Source organism: Strigops habroptila, chromosome 22 (genome assembly GCF_004027225.2).
Source record: "Strigops habroptila isolate Jane chromosome 22, bStrHab1.2.pri, whole genome shotgun sequence".
In the NCBI taxonomy this organism is placed as follows: Eukaryota; Metazoa; Chordata; class Aves; order Psittaciformes; family Psittacidae; genus Strigops; species Strigops habroptila.
In genome coordinates, this window is record NC_044298.2 from 678,737 (window position 1) to 702,410 (window position 23,674).

The following is a 23,674-nucleotide window of genomic DNA, read 5'->3' on the forward strand; positions in this document are numbered from 1 at the left end:
CAGGAGCTGCCTCTGGAGCTGCCCGTCCCCGTGTGCCCCGGTGGCAGCTCGCCTGGGCTTGGCTCCAGCGGAGGTGTGAGAGCGCGGCAGGGCAGTGCTGCAGGGAAGGAGGAACCTGATGGGTTGAATTGCCCCAGAGCTGCGTCTGGGGTGCCAGGAAAGGAGAAAATCCATCGGGAAGCGCTGCTAGTGGAGAGGGAGAGCCAACGGGGTGGGGTTAACCCTGCGAGGGACCCGCTGAGCCCCATGCGGGTGCTCATGGGCAGATGGAGCAGTGGCTCCCACCTGGGCCACCCCTGTGGGGAGATGCCGAGGGTGCCCCCGCAGCAATGGGTGCATGAACAGGAGCACCCACCCCATCCTGTCCGTGGGAGCAGGCACGGTGCTGAGCTCTGCTCCTGGCACAGCCGGGGTTGGGGCAGCAGGTTCCCTTCCATGGGTCTGGCTCTATATATATGGGTCTGCTACTGCTGGGGGTGAGAGCAAAGCCCTGGCCACGCAGGAGCTGCTGCTCCTACTGCTATTGCTGCTACTATTGCTACTGCTTCTACGCCTCCATGGCGTGTGCTGAGGTGGGGTGAGTGCAACAGGCTGGGGCATGGCAGCGGCCCCAGCTCCTGTGTGCCTGCACCTAAAGGTTATTCTGCTGCACTGGGTGATGCAGCCACATTTGCCATCCTGGCCATGGGGCTCTGGACCCTCCCCACGCTGGATGCATGGTCACAGCATGCGTTCTCTTGGGGAGAATGAAGGCAAGGGGGTGATGGGCAGGGGTAAATGGCCCAAGGTGCTGTTAGAGCAGGGATTCATTCAGACCCTGCCTGGCAAAAGAAAGAAATCAGCTCTTCCTTCAGGGCAGTGCAGTGGGTTCAGGGGTGCCCCATGCTGCATCCCCCTGTGCTGGGGGGAGCTTTGCATGCGGTCAGAGCTGCTAGAATGGGGTCCCTGTCTCTCTTCTCCAGGGCCTGATGTCCTTTGCATGGCAGCAGCAGGAGAGGGGGTCCCGGTGCTCCCCAGCTCCGGCCCTGCAGCGAGGAGATGTGCGGTGATGGTCCAGGACCAGCAGAAGGTGTGGGGTGGGGAGGGAGCGAGGAGGAGCTATGGGGGTGGGAGAGGGTGTGCGGAGGGAGGTCTTGGAGCAAGGTGAGGTGGGGAGGCTGGAGCCGCCTGAGGAGGAGCAGGTCGGAGCAGCCGGGGCAGAGCTGGGTGGGTTGTGGGTACCGGGGAGCGATGGACCCACCTCACCCTCCTACAAGGGGTTTTGGGACGGTGCTGGGGAACACAGCCTGTGCCTCCATCCCCACCCCAGCTGAGGGTGCCCCTACCCGCAGGCTCTGCTCGCTGGGGGGACACAGAGGGACCATGGGTGCTGTCGGTGCCATGGGCTGGATGATGCTGCTGCTGCTGCAGGCAGTGCCCTGGGCTGCAGGTGGGTGCAGGGACGGCGTGTGGGGTGGCAATGGGGCGGCATGGCTTGGGTGGTGGGTGGCCTGGGACAGGAGCCTGGTGACCAGGGGGGCAATGGGGTGCCCAGGGCAGTGATGGGGTGCCCATCGCGGGGGCAGAGGCAGCACCCGGGACAGGCAGGACACTGTAGCAGGGACATCCCCAGCCCGGCCGCTGCCCACCCCCTGCCCGTGCTCCCCAGGGGCCCAGCCCTGCAGCCCCAAGTACTTCGGCCGCGATGCCATGGTGTGTGTCTGCAACGCCACGTACTGCGACACGCTGGACCCTGTGGTGCTGCCAGCGCCGGGCACCTACGTCAAGTATGAGAGCAGCAAGGCTGGGAAGCGGCTGGAGCGCAGCGAGGGGAGCTTCCAGCACAGCACCGTGGCCCCAGGTACCTGCTGCAGCCGAGCGGGTGCCACCGCAGCCCCTGGCACCATGCGCTGAGCCGGGGTCTCCATTGCAGGGCTGCTGCTCACGGTCAACGTCTCCACGTTGTACCAGCACGTGAAGGGATTCGGCGGGTCCCTCTCCGATGCTGCTGCCCTCAACGTCCTGGGGCTGTCGCCGCCGGCCCAGGACAAGCTGCTGCAATCCTACTTCTCAGAGGGCGGTGAGCAGTGAGCGTGGGGCGGCTCGGGGGGCCTCCGATGGTGGCTGTGCCCCCGTCCCCACCACAGCGACACCCATCGCCTGGCTGCTCCAGTGCTGCTCAATGCCTTTCCCGCTCCACAGGGATCGAGTACAACCTCCTCCGGATCCCCATGGCTTGCAGTGACTTCTCCGTGCGCCCCTACAGCTACGATGATGTCCCCGATGACTATGAGCTGAAGCACTTCAGGCTGGCGGAGGAGGATGTGAAGATGAAGGTGGGAGGCTGAAGCACCTTTTCCCCTCTTGGGCTGGAGCTCCCGTATGTGCCGGGACCCCCGTGACTGCGTGGGGTGCGTGGGGACAGCCTGTGGGAGCTGGCACCTCCTCCGGGGCACGTCCCGGCGCATCCCAGCTGGCACCGGCAGGGCACAGCGCGAGGCACGGTGCCATGGGGTGGTGCTCGCTGATGCCGTTCTCTGCATGGGTCCATTGAGGTGCTCCAATCCCTCCCCAAGGCCAAGTGGTACCGGGGGGGGGGCTGCACCTGGAGCTGAGCCCATCCCTCTGCCCCCTCCCGCAGATCCCCCTCCTGCAACGAGCCTCAGCCATGAGCAAGCGGCCGCTGTCCCTCTACGGCAGCCCCTGGACCGCCCCAGCCTGGATGAAGAGCAACGGGGATGTCCGCGGGAAGGGCACGCTCAAGGGGCAGGCGGGGGACAAGTACCACAAGACCTGGGCCAACTACTTCATCAAGTACCGTGGCCTCGGTGCCGGGATGGGGTTGGTGGGCAGAGGGTGGGATGGGGTGGGCAGAGGGTGGGCTGGCGCGGCTGACGCTGCCCTCCTTTCCCCGTGCCAGGTTCCTGGATGAATACGCCAAACACAACGTGACCTTCTGGGCAGTGACGGCGCAGAACGAGCCCCTCGCGGCGCTCCTCACCCCCTCCCAGTTCCCCACCATTGTCTTCACGGCCGAGCAGCAGCGGGACTTTGTGGTCCAGGACCTGGGCCCCGCGCTGGCCAACAGCTCCCACCGCACCCGGCTCATCATCCTGGACGACCAGCGCATCCACCTCCCGCACTGGGCCAAAGTGGTGAAGGGCAAAGCCACCCTGCCCGGTTCCTTCCTCTCCCTCCTTGCCCCGTCCCACCCAAGCCTTGGGGTTTAGGTGCAAACCAAGCCAGTGGCCGCTCCCAGCCCTAGAGAGAGCAGAAGGCAAACCAGGTCTGCTGGAGCCGGCTCCTTCGGTAGCAGCCTCCTCCGCAGCGTGCCCGGCAGCAGCAGGGACGGGAGGTGGCATCCGCATCCTGGGTTCCTGCAGCGTGGCATGCACAGGAGCTGCTGGCACCAGGCAGAGCTCCGGCTGCTTTGGCTCAACCCTCACGATGCTCCAAGAGCTGTTTGTGGGAATTACCTTAAACCGAAAGGAAAGAACATCAAACGTGTTCCCGCTGCGGGCTCGAGCAGGGCTGGGGCTGCAGGGGACGGGCAGCACGTCCCTCCCTCGCCTTCAACAGGCAGGGTCGTGGTGCAAGACCCCCCCAGGGGGATGCGGAGGGAGGACCAGGAGCCATGCATGGGGTGAGGAGCCCACCGAGGGGCACGTCTGCCCCACACACCCATCGCTCTGTACCAAGAGCACGTGGCCTTAGGAGACCCTGATATGGGATCCATGCATCCATCCACACGGGGCTCATGTGGCCCTATCGCTCTCTACAGCTGCCTGACAGGAGGATGGAGCTAGGAGGGGGCTGGTCTCTGCTCCCAAGGAACAAGGGATGGGAATGGTTGGACTGGATGAGCTGAAAGGTCTTTTCCAACCCAGTCGATTCCATGGTGTGAGGTGTCTCCTCTGCTCCCCCCACCAGGTCCTGGGCAATGCCACCGCTGCCCGCTACGTCGCCGGCATTGGGGTTCACTGGTACCTGGACAGCATCGTCCCACCGCACTGCAGCCTGGAGGCCACGCATGAGCTCTTCCCTCACCACTTCCTGCTCTACACGGAGGCCTGCAGCGGCTTCCTCACCCTCCGCTTCTCCGTGTCCCTGGGCTGCTGGGACCGGGGGCAGCGCTACAGCCACAGCATCCTGACGGTACGGCCCCCCTGGCACTGCCTACCCGGGGCTGGGGGCTCAGTCCTGCTCAGCCCCGTCCCCTCCTGCCCAGGTCCTGAACCACTTTGTGTCCGGCTGGACCGACTGGAACCTGGCCCTGGACATGAAGGGGGGCCCCAACTGGGTCAATAACTTCGTGGACAGCCCCATCATTGTGGACAGCAGCAAGGACATCTTCTACAAGCAGCCCATGTTCTACCACATGGGGCACTTCAGGTGGGTCACGGCTGGGAGTGGGGCTGGGGTGATGCCACCAGCCTGAGAGCAGGGTCCTCATCCCTGCCTGGTGCTGTCCCTGCAGCAAGTTCATCCCTGAGGGCTCGCGGCGCGTGGGGCTGCAGCGGAGCCGCCGGTGCCTCATCTGTCAGCTCGAGCACGTGGCCGTCCTGCGTCCCGACGGCGCCCTGGTCCTGGTGGTGCTCAACAGGTCAGTGGGGCAGGGCCCATGGGGGCACCCAGCCATGGCCATGCTGAGGTGCTCAGCTCCTCTCATCCCCAGGTCTGGCTGGGACGTGCCCTTTGGGATCCAGGACCCTGCCGTTGGCTTCATCGAGACTGTGGCTCCGGCCAACTCCATCCAGACCTACCTGTGGCGCCAGCAGTGATGGCCAGGACAGTGCTGGGGCTGGTGCTGAGCTCTGGGAGTCCCCCTGCAATGACGGAAGCGGGTGGTGACCCACTGCGAGGGGCTCCGTGTGCTCCCTGTGCTGTTCCCTTGCTGCTCCGGTGCTTCCCAGACCCCGTCCAGCCCCACTGCTCCGTGTCCTGGCCCTCGCTTCCACACGTGGCTCCCATGGACCCTTTGCGTGCGCCAAGCGGAGCCGTGACGCGGCCGCTCCGGTATGCGCCATCCCGTCAGTGTTTCCTCTACGCGCTCGGAAACGGCGCGGTTTTCCTCGGGAAGGGCTGCTCCGGAGGGCTCCGTGTGGGGCTGCCGTGTTGATGGCTGCAGCTGGAGCCGCAGCCGCTCGCCAGCTCCTGATGGGTTTCAGATGTGCTCTTGGTTTGCCCCAGAGCGGCTTCGTTTCCCTCTTTATTAAACCAAAATCTCGCTGTAGAAAAGGGAATTCAATCCGTGTCCTCATGCACCAAGCGAGGCTGATGCCATCCCACAGCTCATACTGGCCGCATCCAGCCACCCTCCGGACAGACTCCCCTCTATTCCGGCCGTGGAGCTGGCAGCCCACAATTACCTGGCCATCCTGTTTGCTCTCCTTAAATACCAGTTACGGTATTTGCTTGCTCCAGCTTTTGGGAACGTTACCAGCATCTTTGAAGTGATGGAATGAGAAAGCCAGAGAGCTCCTTGGCAAAGTCCCCTGTGTGTGAGCTGCGGAGCTGCTGATGCTGGGGGAAAACTCATCAAAAGAGAGGTTTAACAGCTGGAGTGTGGCAGGAAGGTGGCACCAGGCTCCGTCTGAGCCCTCGTCATGGAGCACATCCATCGCCCCCATCACCCACATGTGCCAGGATGAGCGGTCCCTGGAGCAGGGGTTGTCCCCTTGGCCACCCACATTAGGGGGACATCAGGGCCAGGGCGGGCTGATGCTGCCTCTCCCGTGGCTCCTGTTTCTCCTGATGGGCAAGTGCCTGCAATTAGGGAGATCCCAAAGGAGGAGGCGCAGAGCCCAGACTTGTTTTGATGATGATAAACCACTGCAGCCTGCTCCACCCAGCCCCATTGCAGGCCTGGGGCGCAGGCGTGGGGGGCACAGCCCCATGGCAGGGGGGAGCAGGGCCCTGGAGGGCAGCACCCATAGCCCCCCATTCCACCTATGCCATCCTCAAGGTGGCTCTGGTGGTGCCTCTGCCTGTTGCTGGTGCAGTCACATGCAGGGGATGGTGGCTGCTGCTGGGTGGGACTCGAGGCTGAGCACCCATGAGACCCTCAGCCCGTTTGAGGTGTCCTGGGGAGATAGGGTGGCTTCTGGGGGGGGGCTCTTCTCAAGAGGAGCGCTGCGCTGGGACTGGGTGAGGTGGCACTTGGGGGGCACCCCAATGGGACAGGCTTTGGGAGCTGTGGTGAGTGTTGAAAGCTCTCATTGGAGCCAGGTTGCAAAACCATCCCCAGGCTCCAGCTCGGATCCCCATGAGCTGTCCCTGCCCGACTCACCTTTCCTGCTCCACCAGACGCCGTCACCTCCCACCACGCAGAGCCACGGAGCAGGTCCTGCCGCCCGCGCCCAGCAGAGACGCGGCAAGAGGGATTCTTGGCAGCGGGTGAGTACCGCGGGTCCGGAGCAGCTTCATCAGCCGGTGGGGATGGGGATGGCCCTAGAGCAGGACCACACTGAGGTGGAGCGGGAGGTGATGAGTGGGACAGCCCTGGCCCCCGTCCCCATCCTGCACAGCAAGCTCCCTATCCCGCACCATCCCATCCTCACTCCCCCTGCAGCACCAGTGGCCCCGGGTGTGGAGGTGGCTCATCCCATGCCCCCATGGAGAAGCTCCTTTCCCAGGGCAGGGTGGGAAGACCCACAGAGAGCAGGGCAATGTGGGACCCCTCGGTGCTGGGAGCTCAAGCCCCAAAGCACCTTGTGAGGACAATCCCTGGCTGCCACACTTGTGGGATTGGGAGCATGGAGCTGTTGGCTGTGGCACCGAGGGATGTGTGGAGGGGCAGGACATGGCACAGCACAGCCAGGGGACAAGCAAGGAGTGGGAGGGATGTGATGGGAGTGAACTGCATCATAGAACAACAATCAGTGAAGCTGGAAAAGACTCATCAAATCCACCAAGACTCATCAGCTCATCAAGTCCAACCGCTCCCCAGCAGTGCCAAGGCCACCACTAACCCATGGCACTGAGGCCTCGGCTACACGGGGTGTGAACACTTGCAGGGCCGGTGACTCCAGCCCTGCCCTGGGCAGCCTGTTCCAATGCCTGGGCACCCTTTGGGGAAGGAATTGTTCCTCAGCTCCATCTAAACCTCCTCTCGTGCAGCTTGAGGCCGTTCCCTCTTGTCCCATCCCTTCTTCCTTGGGAGCGGAGACCAGCCCTCACCTTGCTCCATCCTCCGTTCAGGTAGAGAGCGATAAGGTCTCCCCTGAGCCTTCTCTTCTCCATCTAAACCCCCCAGCTCCCTCAGCCGTTCCTCATCACACTTGTGCTCCAACAAGGAAGCGGTTGCTGACACCCATCACCCCGCTCCCAGCCTGGTTCTTGCCACCAGAGGTGCAATGGGGCCGGGCTGTGCCAGCATCTTGGGCTGGCTCCTGCTGGCGCAGGCAGCATGGCAAGCAGCAGGTAGGTGCTGGTGCTGTGGCCCGGGGCAGAGGGCAGTGATTTGGTGTCTGTGGTGAGCTGGGCTCCCACCCGGTGTCTCCTCCTGCAGGCGGCCGTCCCTGCGATGCCAAGGACTTCGGCCAGGGCTCGCTGGTGTGTGTCTGCAGCGCCACGTACTGCGACACGCTGGACCCTGTGGTGCTGCCGGCCCACGGTACCTATGTCAGGTACGAGAGCAGCAAGGCCGGGAAGCGGCTGGAGCGCAGCGAGGGGAGCTTCCAGCACAACGCCGCCACTCCAGGTACCCGCCACGGCCGGACGCAGGGCGCGGAGCCCGTCCCTGCGTGGGGCTGCGATGGTGTTTGTCCCCTGCAGATTTCCACCTCACCCTGGACACAGCACAGCGGTACCAGAAGGTGAAGGGCTTTGGTGGCTCCGTCACAGACTCGGCTGCCATCAACATCTTGTCCCTGTCCAAGGATGCTCAGAACCACCTTCTCCGCTCCTATTTCTCTGAGGAAGGTGAGCCTGAGGCAGGGCGCTGCTGTGGCGTTGTGGGGCTGGTCTGACCTCTTCTGCTCAGGGTCTGGCTCCTGAGACTCGTGCCAAGGGGCTGCTCCACCCAAAGACACCCTGGGGATGTCCGTCACCACCTACCCTGTCCCCAGGCATCGAGTACAACCTTGTGCGCGTCCCCATGGCCAGCACCGACTTCTCCGTCCGCCTGTACACCTATGCTGATGCCGAGGGTGACTTTGAGCTGAAGCACTTCAACCTGACGGAGGAGGACATGCGGATGAAGGTGAGCCCCAAACAGTGAGCCCGGGTGGGACGGAATGGGATAGAATGGTCTGGGGAAGGGGAGCACCTTCCCACTGATGGGGAGGGAGGGCGCTCATCCTGCTGCCCATGATGCTGGCACTGCGGCATGCCCAGAGCACCCGCTGCCATCCCGATTCTCCTCAGATCCCCATCCTCCGGGCAGCCCAGGCAATGGCCAAGCGGCCGCTGTCGCTCTACGCCAGCCCCTGGACCTCCCCAGTCTGGATGAAGACAAACGGCGCGATGACGGGGAGGGGGACACTGAAAGGCAGCCCCGGGGACAAGTACCACCAGGCCTGGGCCAAGTACTTCATCCGGTGAGGGGCTGCGGAGCGCAGTGGGTGCTGGGGGCACTGTGCCGGGGCCGGCGCTGCCACAATGGGGTCATTCACCGTGTGCCGCACACCCAGGTTCTTGGATGAATACGCCAAACATAACCTGACCTTCTGGGCAGTGACGGCGGGGAACGAGCCCACGGCCGGAGAGATCATCTTCTACCCCTTCCAGTGCCTGGGCTTCTCCCCTGAGCACCAGCGGGACTTCATCGCACGGGACCTGGGCCCCGCGCTGGCCAACAGCTCCCACCGTGATGTCCGGCTCATCATCCTGGATGACCAGAGGGTGATGCTGCCTTATTGGGCCGAGGTGGTGAGTCCCCACAGCCACTGTCCTGGCCCCATGCGGCTCTCCCAGCCCTGGGCACTGGTGACCCCCTTCTCCTGCCAGGTCCTCAAAGACCCCGTGGCTGCCAGCTACATCAGTGGCATCGGCATCCACTGGTACCTGGACTTCCTGGCGCCCATCGACCTCACGCTGTCCATCACCCACCACCTCTTCCCGGATTATTTCCTCCTCTCCACCGAGGCCTCCACCGGCTCCTACTTTTGGGAGCCCAGGGTGGTGCTGGGTGGCTGGGACCGCGGCAGCAAGTACAGCCACAGCATCCTGACGGTAGGGCTCGGCTGGGGACATGGATGTGCCAACCCCTGCGCCCGCCATGGCTCAGCACCATCCTTTGCCCCACAGAATCTCAACAACTACGTGACGGGTTGGACTGACTGGAACCTGGCCCTGGACATGAAGGGGGGCCCCAACTGGAGCAAGAACTACGTGGACAGCCCCGTCATTGTGGACAGCAGCAAGGACATCTTCTACAAGCAGCCCATGTTCTACCACATGGGGCATTTCAGGTGGGTCATGCCTGGGAGTGGGGCTGGGGTGATGCCACCAGCCTGAGAGCGGGGTCCTCATCCCTGCCTGGTGCTGTCCCTGCAGCAAGTTCATCCCCGAGGGCTCACGTCGCGTGGGGCTGGCTGTGTCCAAGAGGTGCCACCGCTGTGAGCTGGAGCACTCGGCGTTCCTGCGCCCTGATGGCGCCGTGGTCCTGGTGGTCCTGAACCGGTGAGTGCCTCAGCCCTTTGCTCGGCCTGGAGCGCGGCTGCCTCCTGACCCACGGCCCCTTCGCCTTCCCCACAGCTCCCCCGTGGATGTGTCCTTCGGGATCTCTGACCCACGGGTCGGCTTCATTGAGGCCACGGCTCCCAGCGACTCCATCCAGACGTTCCTCTGGAAGCAGCCAGCCTAGGATGGATACGGCTGGTGGAGAAAGGAGGTCCTGGCACCAGGAGTGTGGTGCTGGTGGGGACCTTGGGGACGGGCCTCTGTGTGGGGCTGGGGCTGCAACACAGCCCCGGGACACCACAGGGGACCTGATTGATCCGAGGGCTGTGACGCCTGCTCTTTTCTAGATGTTTTCATACAATAAACAGGTTTTCTACAGCCTCGCCTGCAGCCCCTCTGCCCTCCCTTGCTGGACCGTGCCAGGGGTCAGAGGAAGCAGGTTTGGGGCTGAGGTACCTGCTGTGAGCTGTGGTTCCTGGGGGCACCTTAGGGACCGGGTCCATGCTGCAGGGAGGCAAAGGGCTGTCACCCCAAGGGACAGCATCTCCCCCACTGCAGCATCCCCTGGGCAGGCACCAGGAGCTGGCAGGGATGAGGAGCTGGGATTCAGCACAGGGCCCGGACGCCAGCAGCTCCGGCCAGAGCAGGCAGCTGCGGTTTCTGCTGCTGGAGCAGCATCAGCCCTTCCTGGCTAATGGGAACCGGGAGCGCCGGGTACATATTTCGCGAGTGACGTTATGGGGGGAGCGGGCACGGGGGGGCTGCATTGACTCATCCCCTTCCCGGTGGGGCCTCTCGAACTGGGCCAGCACGGGGGAGGCTCCACCGCCGGTCCTGGCACCGCGGCTCCGCTCCCACCACACCGCGGGGCGCCCCCCTCCCCCGGCCATCACACACACGGCGGGGGGGGCACAGCCTGTCCCTGTCCCCGAACAAGCGAGGGCTGTGTGCTGGTCGCGTTTCCATTGCAGACCGCGGCAGCCACACGGGGTGTCCCAGGGGAGCCCCGCGGTGCTGCAGGGACACACGGTGCCTGGGTGGCCGCGGCGGCCCCCGCTCCGCAGCCCTGCGCGCCCCCGGCAGCCGCAGCGACCGCACGATGTGCTTTTGGCAGTGCCAGCGGCAACGGGCTCCCCGCTGCGGGCGGGCGCTGGGGAAGGCAAACAGAGCCGGGAGGGATTCCTGCTGCAGCCACCGCTGCTCCTGCTCGCACCCTGCGAGCTCCGGGCGGCCAGAACGGGGAGCGGGGCTCCGGGTGTCCATCCAGCAGCAGGGAGCAGAACTCTGGGTGCCCATTCAGCACCCCGAGCCTGCCGGGTGACGTTGGGAGACACACACATCTCACCTCCGTCCCATGAGAAGTAGAGACTGAGGACAGAGGTGCAGTAGTTGCACAGGTTCTGCAGGGACTTGAGAGCACTCGTGCCCTTCCAAGCTGTGCCACATCCTGCCAAGGAGCCCAGGCCTTCATGCCACAGCTCCCAGGAAAGCCAGGCCGGCAGCAGCATGGGGATACACACACCCCAGCCTCCCAGAACCTGCTGCCTGCTCTGCTGGGCAGCCGCAGGGCAGGGATGCTGCGGGATAGGGGAGATGATGGGCTCAGCCCCACAGCTGCTGGAGAAAGGATGGGGGGTGCTGCTGAGATGCCCACAGGTGCTTTTAGGAACCTCAAAACCCACCATCCTCCCCTTCACCCCATCCCCAGAGAGCCCCGAGGCCGGGGACAAGAGGGGGAGCTGCAGGAGGATGTGGTAGTGAGACAGATCAGGCCACGGAATGGGACAACACATCAGTGCCTGCTGCAGTGCTCCAGCCTGTGCAAGTGGGGAGACTGGGAAGGGCACCGAGCTTGCTGGGAGGACGCCAGGGCACATGTGATGACAGGGAGGTTTATTGGCGTGGCAGCACGCTCCCCATGGAGAGCTGCGGTTCCCGGCGGGATGTGGAGCGGAGCATCCCCAGGGAGCGATGCTGCCACGCTCCCGGCGTAAAAACAGTCAGTTCCAGGCACCAGAAGAGGGTGAGTGGCTCTTCCTCATTCCTCCTCCTCCTCTTCCTCCTCCTGCATGGCAATGGGCCGGTGGGCGGCCGGCTCCGTGCCGCCACGCTGGATGGACACGATGCCGCTGAGGAAGGCATAGCCCAGCATGGCCACCAGCCCCACCAGCACTGACAGCAGCTGGTTCCGCCGCTTGTGTGGGTCTTCCTCAGCCTCGTCGGTGCCCGCGGCCCGCGGGGCACTGCCTGGGTGCTCTCCTGGGGGGGCAGAGCCGGGATGCGGTGAGGGCACAGGGCACCCTGAGCCCGCTTGGTGAGGTGGGGGGGACACGCATCTCACCTCCGTCCCAGGGAAAGTAGAGGCTGAGGATGGAGGTGCAGTAGTTGCACAGGTTCTGCAGGGACTTGAGGTGCTGCTGCAGTTTCCCATTGGGAAGTTTCGCCTTCAGGAGCGGCGCCAGGCGGCTGAAGACGAAGGCGTCGAGGGAGGCTGGCCTGGGGCACAGAGACCTGCCCTGAGTCACTGCCCCAACCCAAAGCCACCAACCACATCAGCCACCCCCTGCGCCCCAGGGGATGCCAAGCAGCACCTCCTCCCTCTCTGCTTCCAGCCCCAAGGTGAGGACAGGGGGAGCAGGATGATCCCACCCCAGAGCTGGCTCCGACAAGAGATGGGGCTGGTAGCATCTCCTGTTGCCATGGACAGCCCCATCCCCTGCAAGCCTGCCCGACCCCAAAGTGACACGCATGGGCTGCAGGTCCCCCGCGGACCATGGGGTCACAGTCCTGCATGTGTGTGTGGAACATCTTCCCCCTGCAGCCACCTACGAGTCTCCGAAGAAAAACTTCTGGGATCCGAGGCGCTGGGACAAGAGCGTCAGACATTCCCGAGCATCCCGGTACAGCTGGAGCAGGAGAGAGGGTTGTCACCCCCCAGCCACGTGGCAGAACACGGGGAGTAGGACGGGAATGCTCAGCCAGGGTGAATCCCGGAGCCCAATGAGGAGCTGCTGTGCCCAGAGCACATCCCCTCACCTCCTTCTCCAGCTTCTCCTCATCCTCCATGTAACCGTCTCCCCACAGAAGCTGCAGCCGCTCGAGGTGCTGCTTGTGCATGCAGTTGGGCAGGAAGAAGTTCAAGGGGAAGGGGATGGTTTCCGCGTACCACTTCCGCGTGTGCTCCACGTAGTTCTTCGCGTCCACCCAGAAGGTGTGGATCTGCGGTGGGGAACAACCCGTGCCCAGGCTATAGTGGGGCTGGAGCCCGTGCCCGGTGCTGCTCACACAAACACAGAGTACCCCAGAGACCACGAGGGGCTGAGGGAGCAGCAGGGTCACAACCCACTGCTGCTACAGCAGACCCCGGCAACCCTCATCCCTGCTCCTGCTGCTCCAGACCCTGGGATTTTCAACCTGAAAAGAGAAGGCTCTGGGAGCCCTTAGAGCAGCTCCAGTGCGTAAAAGGGCTACAGGAAACCTGGAGAGGGGCTTTGGACAAGGGATGGAGGGACAGGACAAGGGGAATGGCTTTAACCTGCCAGAGAGGAGACTGAGATGAGCTCTTGGGCAGAAGTTCTTCCCTGTGAGGGGGTTGGGACTGGATGAGCGTTAAGGTCCCTTCAACTCAAACCACTCCCTGGCACACCTGAGCCCACTGGCATCACTCGGGGAGCAGATCCCACATTCCCTGTGTCCCCCCCATCCACAGGGAGACTCACCAGCACCGGCAGCAGCTTCTCCTCCAGCAGGGACACGAAGGCCAGCGTGTCCGCCCCTTGCGCAGCAGAGAGGTCGTAGTCAGCGTTGTACTTCTGCGGAGCAACACAAAGAGCACGATCCAGCAAGGAAGTGACAAATCCTGCCCTCTCCTTCCAGGGGTCTCCGGTGCCCTGGGGGTGCCCCTCATCCCCCCCATACCTGTTTCCTGAGGTGAGTTATGATCTGCTCCGTTTTGGAGATGGTGCCGTTGTCCCTCGTCTTCAAGGCCGGCAGGCGCCCTGAGGGCAGGAGAGGGGTGGGTGCAGGCAGCGGTGCCGGGGCGAGGGGTCCCCATGCTCGGGTAAGGGGTGCAAGGCAGAGGGGCATGTGGCAGGGACAGGGGGTGCGATGGGGCAGGGGGTGCAATGAGGTGGGGGTTGCAGTGGTGCAAGGAGGGGGGAATGCAGTGAGGGGTACAATGGGGTCAGGGGGTGTGGTGAGGTCAGAACGGAAAGGTGCAGGGGTTTGAGGGAGCACAATGCAGTGGGGGGTGCACTGGGGCAGGGGGTGCACTGGGGGGTGCATTGAGGAGTGGGGTGCACTGGGGGGATGCACTGGGGCAGGGGTGGTGTCGTAGTTTAGACCCAGGGGTGCACTGGGGCAGGGGGTGTAATGGGGGGGGTTGCACTGGGGAGGTTGCACTGGGTCGGGTCAGAGGGTCGGGTGGTCCCGGCTGCCGGGCGGTGCCGGTAGCCCCGGGCGGGGGGGCCCTTACCGGAGGGGCTCCTCCAGGGGCTGGTGACCCGGTGCACCTTCAGCGGCGCGCCCGTGAACCGCGCGTACGTCTGCAAGAGGAGAGCGGCGGCGAGAGCGGGGGCTCGGCCGGACGGGACGCACCGACCCCGGCCCCGCCGCCACCGCGGCCCCGGCCCCGCCGCCGCTCACCAGCACGGCCAAGCAGTCGGGGTCCACCGAGGGCAGCCCCCAGCCCCCGGCCCAGCAGAACAGCTCCATGGGCGCCGCCATCTTCCCGCCCGACCCGGAACCACACGGACCGGCTCCGCCCGTCCCCACCGCGGGGCGGCTCCGCCACCGGCCGCGCCACCGACCCGAGGCCGCCCCGTGTCCGAGCGGAGCCCCCGACACAGGGACGGCCGCGCCCCGTGTCCCACCGCCCCGCACGTGTCTATGGAAAGGGAACGGGGCCGGGAGCCCGCTGGCACCGGAGGGACGGGAACTCCCCGCGGGCGGCTCGGGAGCAGCCCCCGCCCCGTCCCGCCGCTGCCCGGGGCCGCTGCCCTGCGCCGAGCCGCTGGCGCGGGGCTGGAGCCGGGGGAACGGCGCTGGGGCGGCCGCGGCCCGTTGTTATGGAGCCGGGGGAAACAGCAGTAAACACGGCCGGGGCCGCCCGCCCGCCTTGGCCGCTGCTCAGCGGGGAGCGGCCCGAGCGGCCCCGGGCGCTGCAGCGGGCTCCGGCGGCACGGACCGGACCGGGTCGGCACCGCGCGGCTCTGCCCAACCGAGCGATGCCCGCGGGGCCCCGCGCTGCTGCCTCCGCCCGAGGGCACGGCGAGGCTCTCCCGGCGAGCCCGCTCGCCCGGCTCCCTGCCCGGGGCGCAGGAGAAGGCGCTCCCGGGGTGAGCTCATCGCGCTGCTCCGGGGCTTGGGCCGGGGCCCGGCGCTGATTTATGCCGCTAAGCGCTCCCAGGCGCTGGCTCCGCTCCCGCCGGGGAGCACCGCCCGGCCCGGGGGTTGGCACCGGGGGACACCCCGGCAAAACAGCCCCCGCCGTCCCCGCAGCCCCGGCTTTCCCGGGCTGGGATGCTCCGGCGCTGCTGGGGCGGCTCTGGCTCGCGGGAAGGCGGCCCCAGACTGCCTGACCTCCCGCTGAACCGGCGAGCAGGAGCTGCGCCAGGGGCGGGCAGCGCCAGGGCGGCCGGTGGGTCACCCGCGGCCCCGGTGCGCCGCGTCCCGCCCCGCTCCTGTCCCCTCCGCCGGCGGGGCCGCAGCACCGAGCGCCCGCCGGGGTCCCCGGGATGCGCGCCCGTGATTGACGGCTCTTTGTTTCCTCCTCGCCGGCAGCCCCGGCCCCTCCCCCGTCGCGCCACCCCGCCCCACCGCGCTCCGCTCCGCACCGGCGGTACCGGCGGCATGGGGGCACCGGCGGCCGCGGGGGGCCCGGCGCTGGGCGCGCTCCTGGTGCTGCTCCTGCTGGGCGCCGCCGGCGCGGCTCGTCACGGGCTGCAAGGTAAGGGGCGACCGGGGCGGCCCCGAGGGGGCGAGGCGGACGGAGACCCCCCGGCCCCGCTCCCCGGCCCGGGGCCCGCTGACAGCGGCTCTGCTCGCCCTGGGAGCTCTGGCAGCCGCGCTGCGGGCACCGGGGGATGGAGGGACAGAGGGACATTCATTCTCGGAGCGCGGGGCGGCCGCCGGCACACTCCGGGAGCAGGGACCCGCCGGTCCCGATGTGGGCTCGGGGCAGCGGGGGCTCCAGCGGTGCGCGGCTGCGGCTTGTCGGGGTTGCTGCTGGTCTGTCCGGTGCGGCTGCACGGAGCAGGCTGCGGGACCGGGCTCTCCGTGCTTCCCCGGAGCGCCCCGGGCCGGGCCATCCGTGTAGGAGCTCCCGGTCCCGCTGCGGTTTGGCGGGGCCGGTCCCGGGGAGGGGGGGGGGACACCCGCGAGCTGCATCTCCGCACTGCGGAGCCGTCCCGGCTGCGGGATGCCCGGGGCCGGCGGGGAAGCCCCGGCTGCGGAGCAGGGGAGGAGCAGGGCAGGCTCCGGGCCGGGGTCCCCACTGGGCCGCCGGTCCCGCCGGTGGCAGGCGCTCCGCGGGTCCCTGCCGCTGGTGCGGCCGCGGCGCTGCCGGTCCTGGAGCGCCACCGCGCGGGGTCGGCGCTGGGCGGGGCCCGGAGACCTCGGGGCTTCCCCGGACCCCCGGGGCCCGGCGGTCCAGGGACCTCCCCTGGTTCCGTCCCCTCGGGCTGGCCGGGCCGGGCCGCGGTGCCCCGCGCCGGCCATGTCCGGAGCTGCGGGTCCCGGTCAGGATGCGACCTCCGCGCTTGGCTCCTGCAGTCATCGACCTGCTGCTGGTGAGCGAGGCCCGGCAGATGGCCAGTATCACACACAAGATCCGCATGGAGCTCCTGACCGTTAACGACGTTTACCTCCTCTCCACCTTTCGCCTACCCCCCAAGCAGGGGGGGACCCTCTTCGGCCTCTACTCCAAGAAGGACAACACGAAGTGGTTGGAGGTCTCCGTAGTGGGGAAAATCAACAAAGGTGGGTCCGTGATGCTCAGAGGGACACGCGACCGAGTCGCTGCCACCTGAGCGGCCCACTGGGGATGGCAGCGGGTGCACGGTGGTCCCGGGGGGCTGCCAGCGCTGGGGTGGGGGGAGCTGACGGCCTCTTCCTGCTCCTCCGCAGTCCTGGTGCGTTACCTGCGGGAAGACAACAAGCTGCACTCGGTGAACCTGCAGCACGCGCACGTGGCGGACGGGCAGAGCCACACGGTCATCGTGCGCCTGAGCGGGCTGCGCGGGGACATGCTGAGCGTGGAGCTCTATGTTGACTGCAAGCAGATGGACTCCAGCGTGGGGCTGCCCGAGCTGTCAGAGATCCCCCTGGCAGAGGTGGAGTCCATCGAGGTGCGCACGGGGCAGAAAGCCTACCAGAGGATGCAGGTGAGTGCTGGGACCCTCCCGTTGCTGTACCTTTGGGGACAGGCAGAGACCCCTGTGGCTGACCACGTCTCCCCTTGTACATCAGGGGTTCGTGGAGTCGATGAAGCTGATCCTGGGGGGCTCCATGAGCCGCGTCGGGGCCCTGAGCGAGTGCCCTTTCCAAGGAGATGAGTCCATTCACAGTGCAGGTAACGGCAAGTCTGCCCCTTGCACTGTGTAGAGCAGGTACAGGGTCACCTGTGTGCTGTGGCACACGAGGTAGGAGGTGACAATGTGCTGCACAGACGGGTGCTCCTACCCAAGTGCTGTGCATGCACTGGCCAGGAGCAGCCCTGCACTGGTGGGCTCTTGGCAGCACTTGGTAACATCTCATTTCTCTCCTTGCAGTGACAAGCGTGCTGGCCTCCATCCTGGGTAAGTCCCTGCTCCGCTTCCCTCCTTCCCTGGCACGAGGGCAATGGCAGTGTTTGGGGCTACACAAACCATCCTGGTGCCCCATGTGCCTGCTGGCCCCGGGATGTGGTGGATCGAAGGGGTGGGATGTGCTATGGGGGAAGGGGTCCTGTGTGGACCAGGGAGGAGGAGGACCGGCCATTGCTTGTCTTGTCCTCCCAGTTCCCAGCCCATGGCCCTGGGAAGCTGCATCTGCCCCTGGGGCTGACCTTGTCCTTTTGCTCCTGGCCAGGCGAGCAGACCAAGGCGCTGGTCACGCAGCTCACCCTCTTCAACCGGGTCCTGACTGAGCTGCGGGAAGACATACGGGACCAGGTGAGCCAGTGGGGTGGTACCGGCTCTCCCTGGACTGGACTTCCCAGGAGCATGATGCCAGCCGGGACGCTGCACCCCCTGATACTGTGCTCTGCTGCTTCAGGTGAAGGAGATGTCCCTGATCCGCAACACCATCATGGAGTGCCAGGTCTGCGGTGAGTGCTGGCGAGGCTCTGCTCCCACCTCAGGGGGCAAAGAGCTGCCCTGTCTCACCCCCTGCCCGGCACTCCTTCTGCTCAGGCTTCCATGAGCACCGGTCCCGCTGCAACCCCAACCCCTGCTTCAGCGGTGTGGACTGCATGGAGACCTACGAGTACCCCGGGTACCGCTGCGGGCCCTGCCCACCGGGGCTGGAGGGCAACGGCACCCACTGCGCCGACATCGATGAGGTGGGTGCGCTCCAGATGGTGCTTCCCCTTGCCAGGAAGGGCTCCACTGGGATGCCCTGGGGCTGTGGCCATCCCGAAGCACGGAATGCTGTGCCGGAGGGTGAAGCTGGTGTTTCTCCCTCCGCAGTGTGCCCATGCCAACCCCTGCTTCCCTGGCTCCAAGTGCATCAACACAGCCCCCGGTTTCCGCTGCGAGCCCTGTCCCCGTGGCTATCGTGGCAACACCGTCTCCGGTGTGGGAGCTGACTACGCAAGGGCCAGCAAGCAGGTGAGTGCGGCGCTCAGCCCGATCCCTGTGGATGCTCCCAGCTGCGGAGCTGTGGGAATGGGTGGAGGATGCTGCTGGAGGAGGAACAAGAATGGGCAAGGCTGCAGGGAAAGGCTCCGTGTGATGGTTTCTCCCGCCCTGCTCGCAGGTTTGCACAGATATTGATGAATGCAACGATGGGAACAACGGGGGCTGTGACCCCAACTCCATCTGCACCAACACGCTGGTGAGCAGAGCTGCCCCATTGCCTGGCACCTGGGGCTGCTCCACTCCCTAATCCTGACGCTGTCCTCCCTCTCCCAGGGCTCCTACAAGTGTGGTCCCTGCAAGTCTGGGTTTGTGGGGAACCAAACATCCGGCTGCATCCCGCAGAAGTCCTGCAGTACTCCCACCTCCAACCCCTGCGACATCAACGGCTTCTGCGTGTTCGAGAGGAACGGGGAGATCTCCTGTGCGGTGAGTGGGGGGACGAGGGCAGGAGGAGGGTGAAGCCGGCAGGTACATGGGCAGCACTTGGTCCTGCCATGGCCTTTTCCTGCTTCCCAGCTCCTGATTCCTTGTTTCTTCAGTGCAACGTGGGCTGGGCTGGCAACGGCAACGTATGCGGGCAAGACACGGACCTTGATGGCTACCCCGATGAGCCCCTGCCCTGCATCGACAACAACAAGCACTGCAAGCAGGTAGGTACCGGCGGCACCACGGGGCAGGGGCTGTGCTTCACACCTCAGCTTCTCCCGTTTGACACTGTTCCTGCAGGACAACTGCCGCCTGACACCAAACTCGGGGCAGGAGGATGCTGACAACGATGGCATCGGGGACCAGTGTGATGATGATGCTGATGGCGATGGCATCAAGAACGTGGAGGTGCCTGTGGCTCTGGGGCTGTGCTGGGCAGGGGGCTTCTCCCTTTGGCTTGGTGCTGACTCCTTCAAGATGCTTCTCCTGGGGATCAGCAGGCTTGTGCCTCTGGGATGGTCATCACTGGAGATGTCCTCCTGCACTGAGCCATGCGGGACTGTGGCCTCTTGTCCACCAGCCACTGCAGCGTGGGCATCCCTGTCCTCTTTCCTGCAGGACAACTGCCGGCTCTTCCCCAACAAGGACCAGCAGAACTCGGACACCGACTCCTTCGGGGACGCCTGCGACAACTGCCCCAACGTACCCAACAACGACCAGCGGGACACAGACAGCAACGGCGAGGGGGACGCCTGTGATAATGACATCGATGGGGACGGTGAGTGGCTCCGGGGGCTGTCCTGCCGTGCTGCACCCCAGGCTGCGGGCATCCACCCAGCGCTGTCCTTGCAGGGATTCCCAACATGCTGGATAACTGCCCCAAGGTGCCCAACCCTCTGCAGACAGACCGGGATGAGGACGGGGTCGGGGATGCCTGTGACAGTTGCCCTGAAATGAGCAACCCCACTCAGGTATGGCAGGGGCCCGGCGGGGAGTGGGGGGTCCTCGGGCAGCACTGAACCAGGGCTCTGGTCTCCTCCAGACAGATATGGACAGCGACCTGGTAGGAGACATCTGTGACACCAATGAGGACAGGTAGGGACCATGCTGCGGTGGGATCACCACTCTGTCCCATCCATTCCTGGCTTGGAGACCTGGGAGAGGGGATGGCAGGGTCTCTGGGGTTGGCAAGGGTGCTGGGACACAGTGCTGGGCGCCCAGTGTGCAGCACTACTGTGACCCTGTTCTTGCTGCCAGTGATGGGGACGGGCACCAGGACACCAAGGACAACTGCGCTGAGATCCCCAACAGCTCCCAGCTGGACTCGGACAACGATGGGCTGGGGGATGACTGTGACAATGACGATGACAACGATGGCATCCCCGACTACACAGCGCCCGGCCCAGACAACTGCCGCCTCATCCCCAACCCCAACCAGAAGGACTCAGATGGTGAGCGCGGGGTGGGCGGGAGGAGGCAGAGCCACACAAGGGCTCATCCCGGCCTGACCGGGCTGCGTGTCCGCAGGGAACGGGGTGGGCGACGTGTGTGAGGAGGACTTTGACAATGACACGGTGGTGGATCAGCTCGACGTGTGCCCCGAGAGCGCCGAGGTGACGCTGACCGACTTCCGAGCCTACCAGACCGTCATCCTTGACCCCGAGGGGGATGCTCAGATTGATCCCAACTGGGTTGTCCTCAACCAGGTGTGGGTGCTGCCCCCCGTGTTTCTGGGGCTGGCACTGGCAGGGGGGAGCAGAGCAGGGCCGGGAGGGTCCCTGGGGACGCCCCTCACCCGGCTGTCCCCATCAGGGCATGGAGATCGTGCAGACCATGAACAGTGACCCGGGCTTGGCTGTTGGTAAGAGATGCTCTCCCACCTCTAGGCCCTGTGGGGCAGCCCCCTGCTCCTGTCCCCCTGCGCTGGGGGGTGAGGGCTGGTTCTTTGTCCCGCAGAGGGGTGGAGGGAGCTGGGGTGGGGGGTCCCATGCTGGGGGAGAGGGGTCCTCGCAGCATTTGCCTGCCTGTAGGCTACACGGCCTTCAACGGGGTGGACTTCGAGGGCACCTTCCATGTCAACACTGTCACCGACGATGACTACGCCGGCTTCATCTTCAGCTACCAGGACAGCGCCAGCTTCTATGTGGTGATGTGGAAGCAAACGGAGCAGACGTACTGGCAGGCCACCCCCTTCCGTGCCGTGGCTGAGCCGGGGCTGCAGCTCAAGGTGGGTGCTGACCACCCCTGCAGCCAGGTCGGGATCCCCCCAGCTGGGTCCCTCCCCATTGACGCCCCACGCACCCACAGGCAGTGAAGTCCTCGACGGGCCCCGGGGAGCACTTGCGCAACGCGCTGTGGCACACGGGCCATACGCCCGACCACGTCCGCCTGCTCTGGAAGGACCCGCGCAACGTGGGCTGGCGGGACAAGACCTCCTACCGCTGGCAGCTGGCCCACAGGCCCCAGGTCGGCTACATCAGGTGAGTGGGGTCCGGAGTGATGGGATGGGGCTGCTCCAGCTGTGGCACAGGGGGAGGATGCTGGTGGTGGGGAAGGGTCCAGCCCTGGTGGGACCACAGCAGTAGGGGGATGCCCTGGGGAGGGGTCCAGCCCCAGTGTGGTCCAGTCCTGGGCAGGGGGGATGCCAGCCATGGGGAAGGGTCCATAGCAGTGGGGGGATGCTGGCCATTGGGACAGGGGTGCCCCTTGGTGAAGCCAACCTAGGGGGCAGGACGCTGGCCGTGGGGAGGGGTTCTGCCTCGGTGGGACCACAGCAGTGGGGTGATGTGGGTCCTGGGGGAGGGTCCAGCCCTCATGGGGAGGATGCTGTCAGTGGGTCGGGGTCCAGCCCCAGTGCAAGTACAGCAGTGGGGGGATGCGGGCCCTGGGGACCAGTCCAACCCTTGGGGGGAGGATGCTGTCGGTGGGGAGGGGTCCTGCCCGGTGGGACCGCGTTTCCCCTTTAAGGCTCCCGTCGGGGCGGCCGCCGCGGGGGGGCTCCGCGGGCCGGTCCCGTCCGCCCCGCCGGGCCCCCGTGGCCATTGTCCCGTCGCCATGGCGACCCCGCGGCCGCCGGAGCCTTTCACATGCAAAGCTCCCGACAAAGGCGGCGGGGCCGGGGCCGGGGGCTCCATCCCGGCTGCGGCGGGGGGCCCGCACCGGGGCGGGGGGTTCAGCCTGTCCCATCCGCCGCGGGATGCCCCGTTCCCGGGCCGGTGCTCGCATCCCACCCCGGGCCGGGGCGCCCCAGCTCGGTGCCGCCATCCCCGTTCCCTGCTCCAGCCCGGGTCCGGATGCACGGCGCTGCCCCCAGTGGGGTCCCGCTGACCGGCCGGGCCGCGCCGTTCCCTCCGCAGGGTCCGGCTGTACGAGGGCCCGCGGCTGGTGGCCGACTCCGGGGTGATCATCGACACCACGATGCGCGGGGGGCGGCTGGGGGTCTTCTGCTTCTCCCAGGAGAACATCATCTGGTCCAACCTGCAGTACCGCTGCAACGGTGAGCAGGGTCCCCCCGGGACCGCCGGGAGCCCCCCGCTTTACCCGGCTGAGAGCTAGACGAGCATCTCCTGCGGGGGGTGGCTCGGCCCCGGTTTACCGGAGCTTCCCCCCCGCTGTGTCCCCGCAGACACGATCCCCGCCGACTTCGAGCCCTTCCGCCGGTTCCTGCTGCAGGGACGCGAGTGAGCGGCCGCGCCCGGCCCGGTTCCCCCCCAGCCCCGCCGGCGGCACCGCTCCGGGCCCCGCTCCCGGCCAGGCCCCGCTCCGGGCCCCCCGCGGACTTTGCACTGCCGGTACCGGCGCGGCCCCCCCCGCTGCTGCTCCGGTCCCTGCCCGAAGTCTGGCCATAAAGTTTTGAGTGTTTTCTAGCCTGCGCGCCCCGTTCCTTAGTGGGGGGGGGGGTCCGGTGCCCCGAGAGGGCTCTGCCCCCCCCCTCCCCCGGGTGCTCTGCGGTCCGGTAGTCGCGGAGGCGGGGGTGTCGGTGCGCGGCCGGTGCCACCGGCGGAGCCCGCGGCGGCGGGAGGCCGGGACGAGTGCAATATTGGTAGGCGAGAGCACAACACTGCACCGCATCCCGTCCCTCCCGCCGCCCCGGAGGACGCGCACCGGACCCGCCGCCGCCGCCGCTCGGGCCGCTCCGTGGGAACTGCGCGGTGCGCGCCGAGCCCCGGCGGCACTGCCCGGTCGCCATGGCGACGGCTGTCCCGGCAACGCGGCGGAATGTGCTCCCGCCCGCCCGGGAGCGCGCGGGGCCGCTACCGGCCCCCCCCCCCCCCCCCCCCGCCCCACGGCGGCGACAATGGGCGCGGCGGCACCGGGCCCCTCTCTTAAAAGGGCAACGCGGCGGGCGCGGGGCTGCCCCGCCCGTACCGGTACCGGTGGCAGTGCCCGGGGCAGCGCTGCCCGTTCCCGGACCGGGGCCGCAGCGCGACCGGGGCGTGCGGGAACCGGGGGGTGCCGCGCGGTACCGAGCGCCTCCCGGCCCGTCCGGTGCACGGCGCGGAGGGGCTGTGCCACCACCACCACACACACACCCGCCCTCCAAGCTACGAGGGGTACCCGCGGGCTCCGGTCCCGCTCCCGGTTCCCGTCCCGGGCGTGTTGTGAGCACCGTGCCCGCCAGGGGGCGCCGCAGCTCAGTCGCCGCCGGGGCGGGTGGGACCCACCGAGACCCAACCGGGACCCACCGGCCCCTCGAACGGCGCCGGGCCCGGAGGTCGCTGCCGTGGGGGACGGGGCCCTCGGTGTGGCAGGGACGAGCCCGTTCCCTGCCCTCGGCCCCCCCTCACGGCGAGTGCTCCATCGGTTCT

General features: G+C 66.7%; 4 protein-coding genes across 5 annotated transcripts; 3 read left to right on the forward strand and 1 right to left on the reverse strand.

Moving 5' to 3' along the window:
• Positions 1-1,362: 1,362 nt before the first annotated feature.
• Positions 1,363-5,549, forward strand: LOC115602489 (lysosomal acid glucosylceramidase-like). The gene is made up of 10 exons (XM_030473669.1): positions 1,363-1,429; positions 1,649-1,840; positions 1,913-2,059; positions 2,182-2,315; positions 2,621-2,793; positions 2,900-3,134; positions 3,910-4,134; positions 4,208-4,371; positions 4,457-4,582; positions 4,655-5,549. The coding sequence occupies exons 1-10, from the start codon at positions 1,363-1,365 to the stop codon at positions 4,758-4,760; spliced, it is 1,569 nt and encodes a 522-aa protein (XP_030329529.1). The 3' UTR covers positions 4,761-5,549.
• Positions 5,550-7,334: 1,785 nt separating this feature from the next.
• Positions 7,335-9,483, forward strand: LOC115602550 (lysosomal acid glucosylceramidase-like). Its single transcript, XM_030473744.1, has 7 exons — positions 7,335-7,401; positions 7,490-7,681; positions 7,756-7,902; positions 8,049-8,182; positions 8,347-8,519; positions 8,613-8,850; positions 8,929-9,483. The coding sequence occupies exons 1-7, from the start codon at positions 7,335-7,337 to the stop codon at positions 9,436-9,438; spliced, it is 1,461 nt and encodes a 486-aa protein (XP_030329604.1). The 3' UTR covers positions 9,439-9,483.
• A 1,996-nt stretch (positions 9,484-11,479) lies between these two features.
• MTX1 (metaxin 1) lies at positions 11,480-14,645 on the reverse strand. The gene is made up of 8 exons (XM_030473746.1): positions 14,248-14,645; positions 14,078-14,147; positions 13,522-13,601; positions 13,323-13,415; positions 12,640-12,822; positions 12,433-12,509; positions 11,945-12,099; positions 11,480-11,862 (listed from the first exon to the last, which is right to left on the reverse strand). Exons 1-8 carry the CDS (start codon positions 14,326-14,328, stop codon positions 11,642-11,644), a joined length of 960 nt encoding a protein of 319 aa, XP_030329606.1. The 5' UTR covers positions 14,329-14,645; the 3' UTR covers positions 11,480-11,641.
• THBS3 (thrombospondin 3) lies at positions 14,374-22,732 on the forward strand. 2 transcript variants are annotated; one of them, XM_030473722.1, is made up of 23 exons: positions 14,881-15,550; positions 16,375-16,581; positions 16,729-16,985; positions 17,071-17,173; positions 17,373-17,399; positions 17,671-17,753; positions 17,857-17,908; positions 17,994-18,142; positions 18,270-18,410; positions 18,559-18,636; positions 18,714-18,866; positions 18,980-19,090; positions 19,167-19,274; positions 19,485-19,644; positions 19,719-19,837; positions 19,909-19,961; positions 20,124-20,317; positions 20,394-20,572; positions 20,679-20,727; positions 20,897-21,093; positions 21,174-21,346; positions 22,223-22,362; positions 22,492-22,732. In XM_030473722.1, the coding sequence occupies exons 1-23, from the start codon at positions 15,124-15,126 to the stop codon at positions 22,548-22,550; spliced, it is 3,219 nt and encodes a 1,072-aa protein (XP_030329582.1). In that variant the 5' UTR covers positions 14,881-15,123; the 3' UTR covers positions 22,551-22,732. The 2 variants fall into 2 exon arrangements, with proteins under 2 accessions (XP_030329581.1, XP_030329582.1); XM_030473721.1 differs by having other exon boundaries at positions 14,374-16,581.
• Positions 22,733-23,674: the final 942 nt, after the last annotated feature.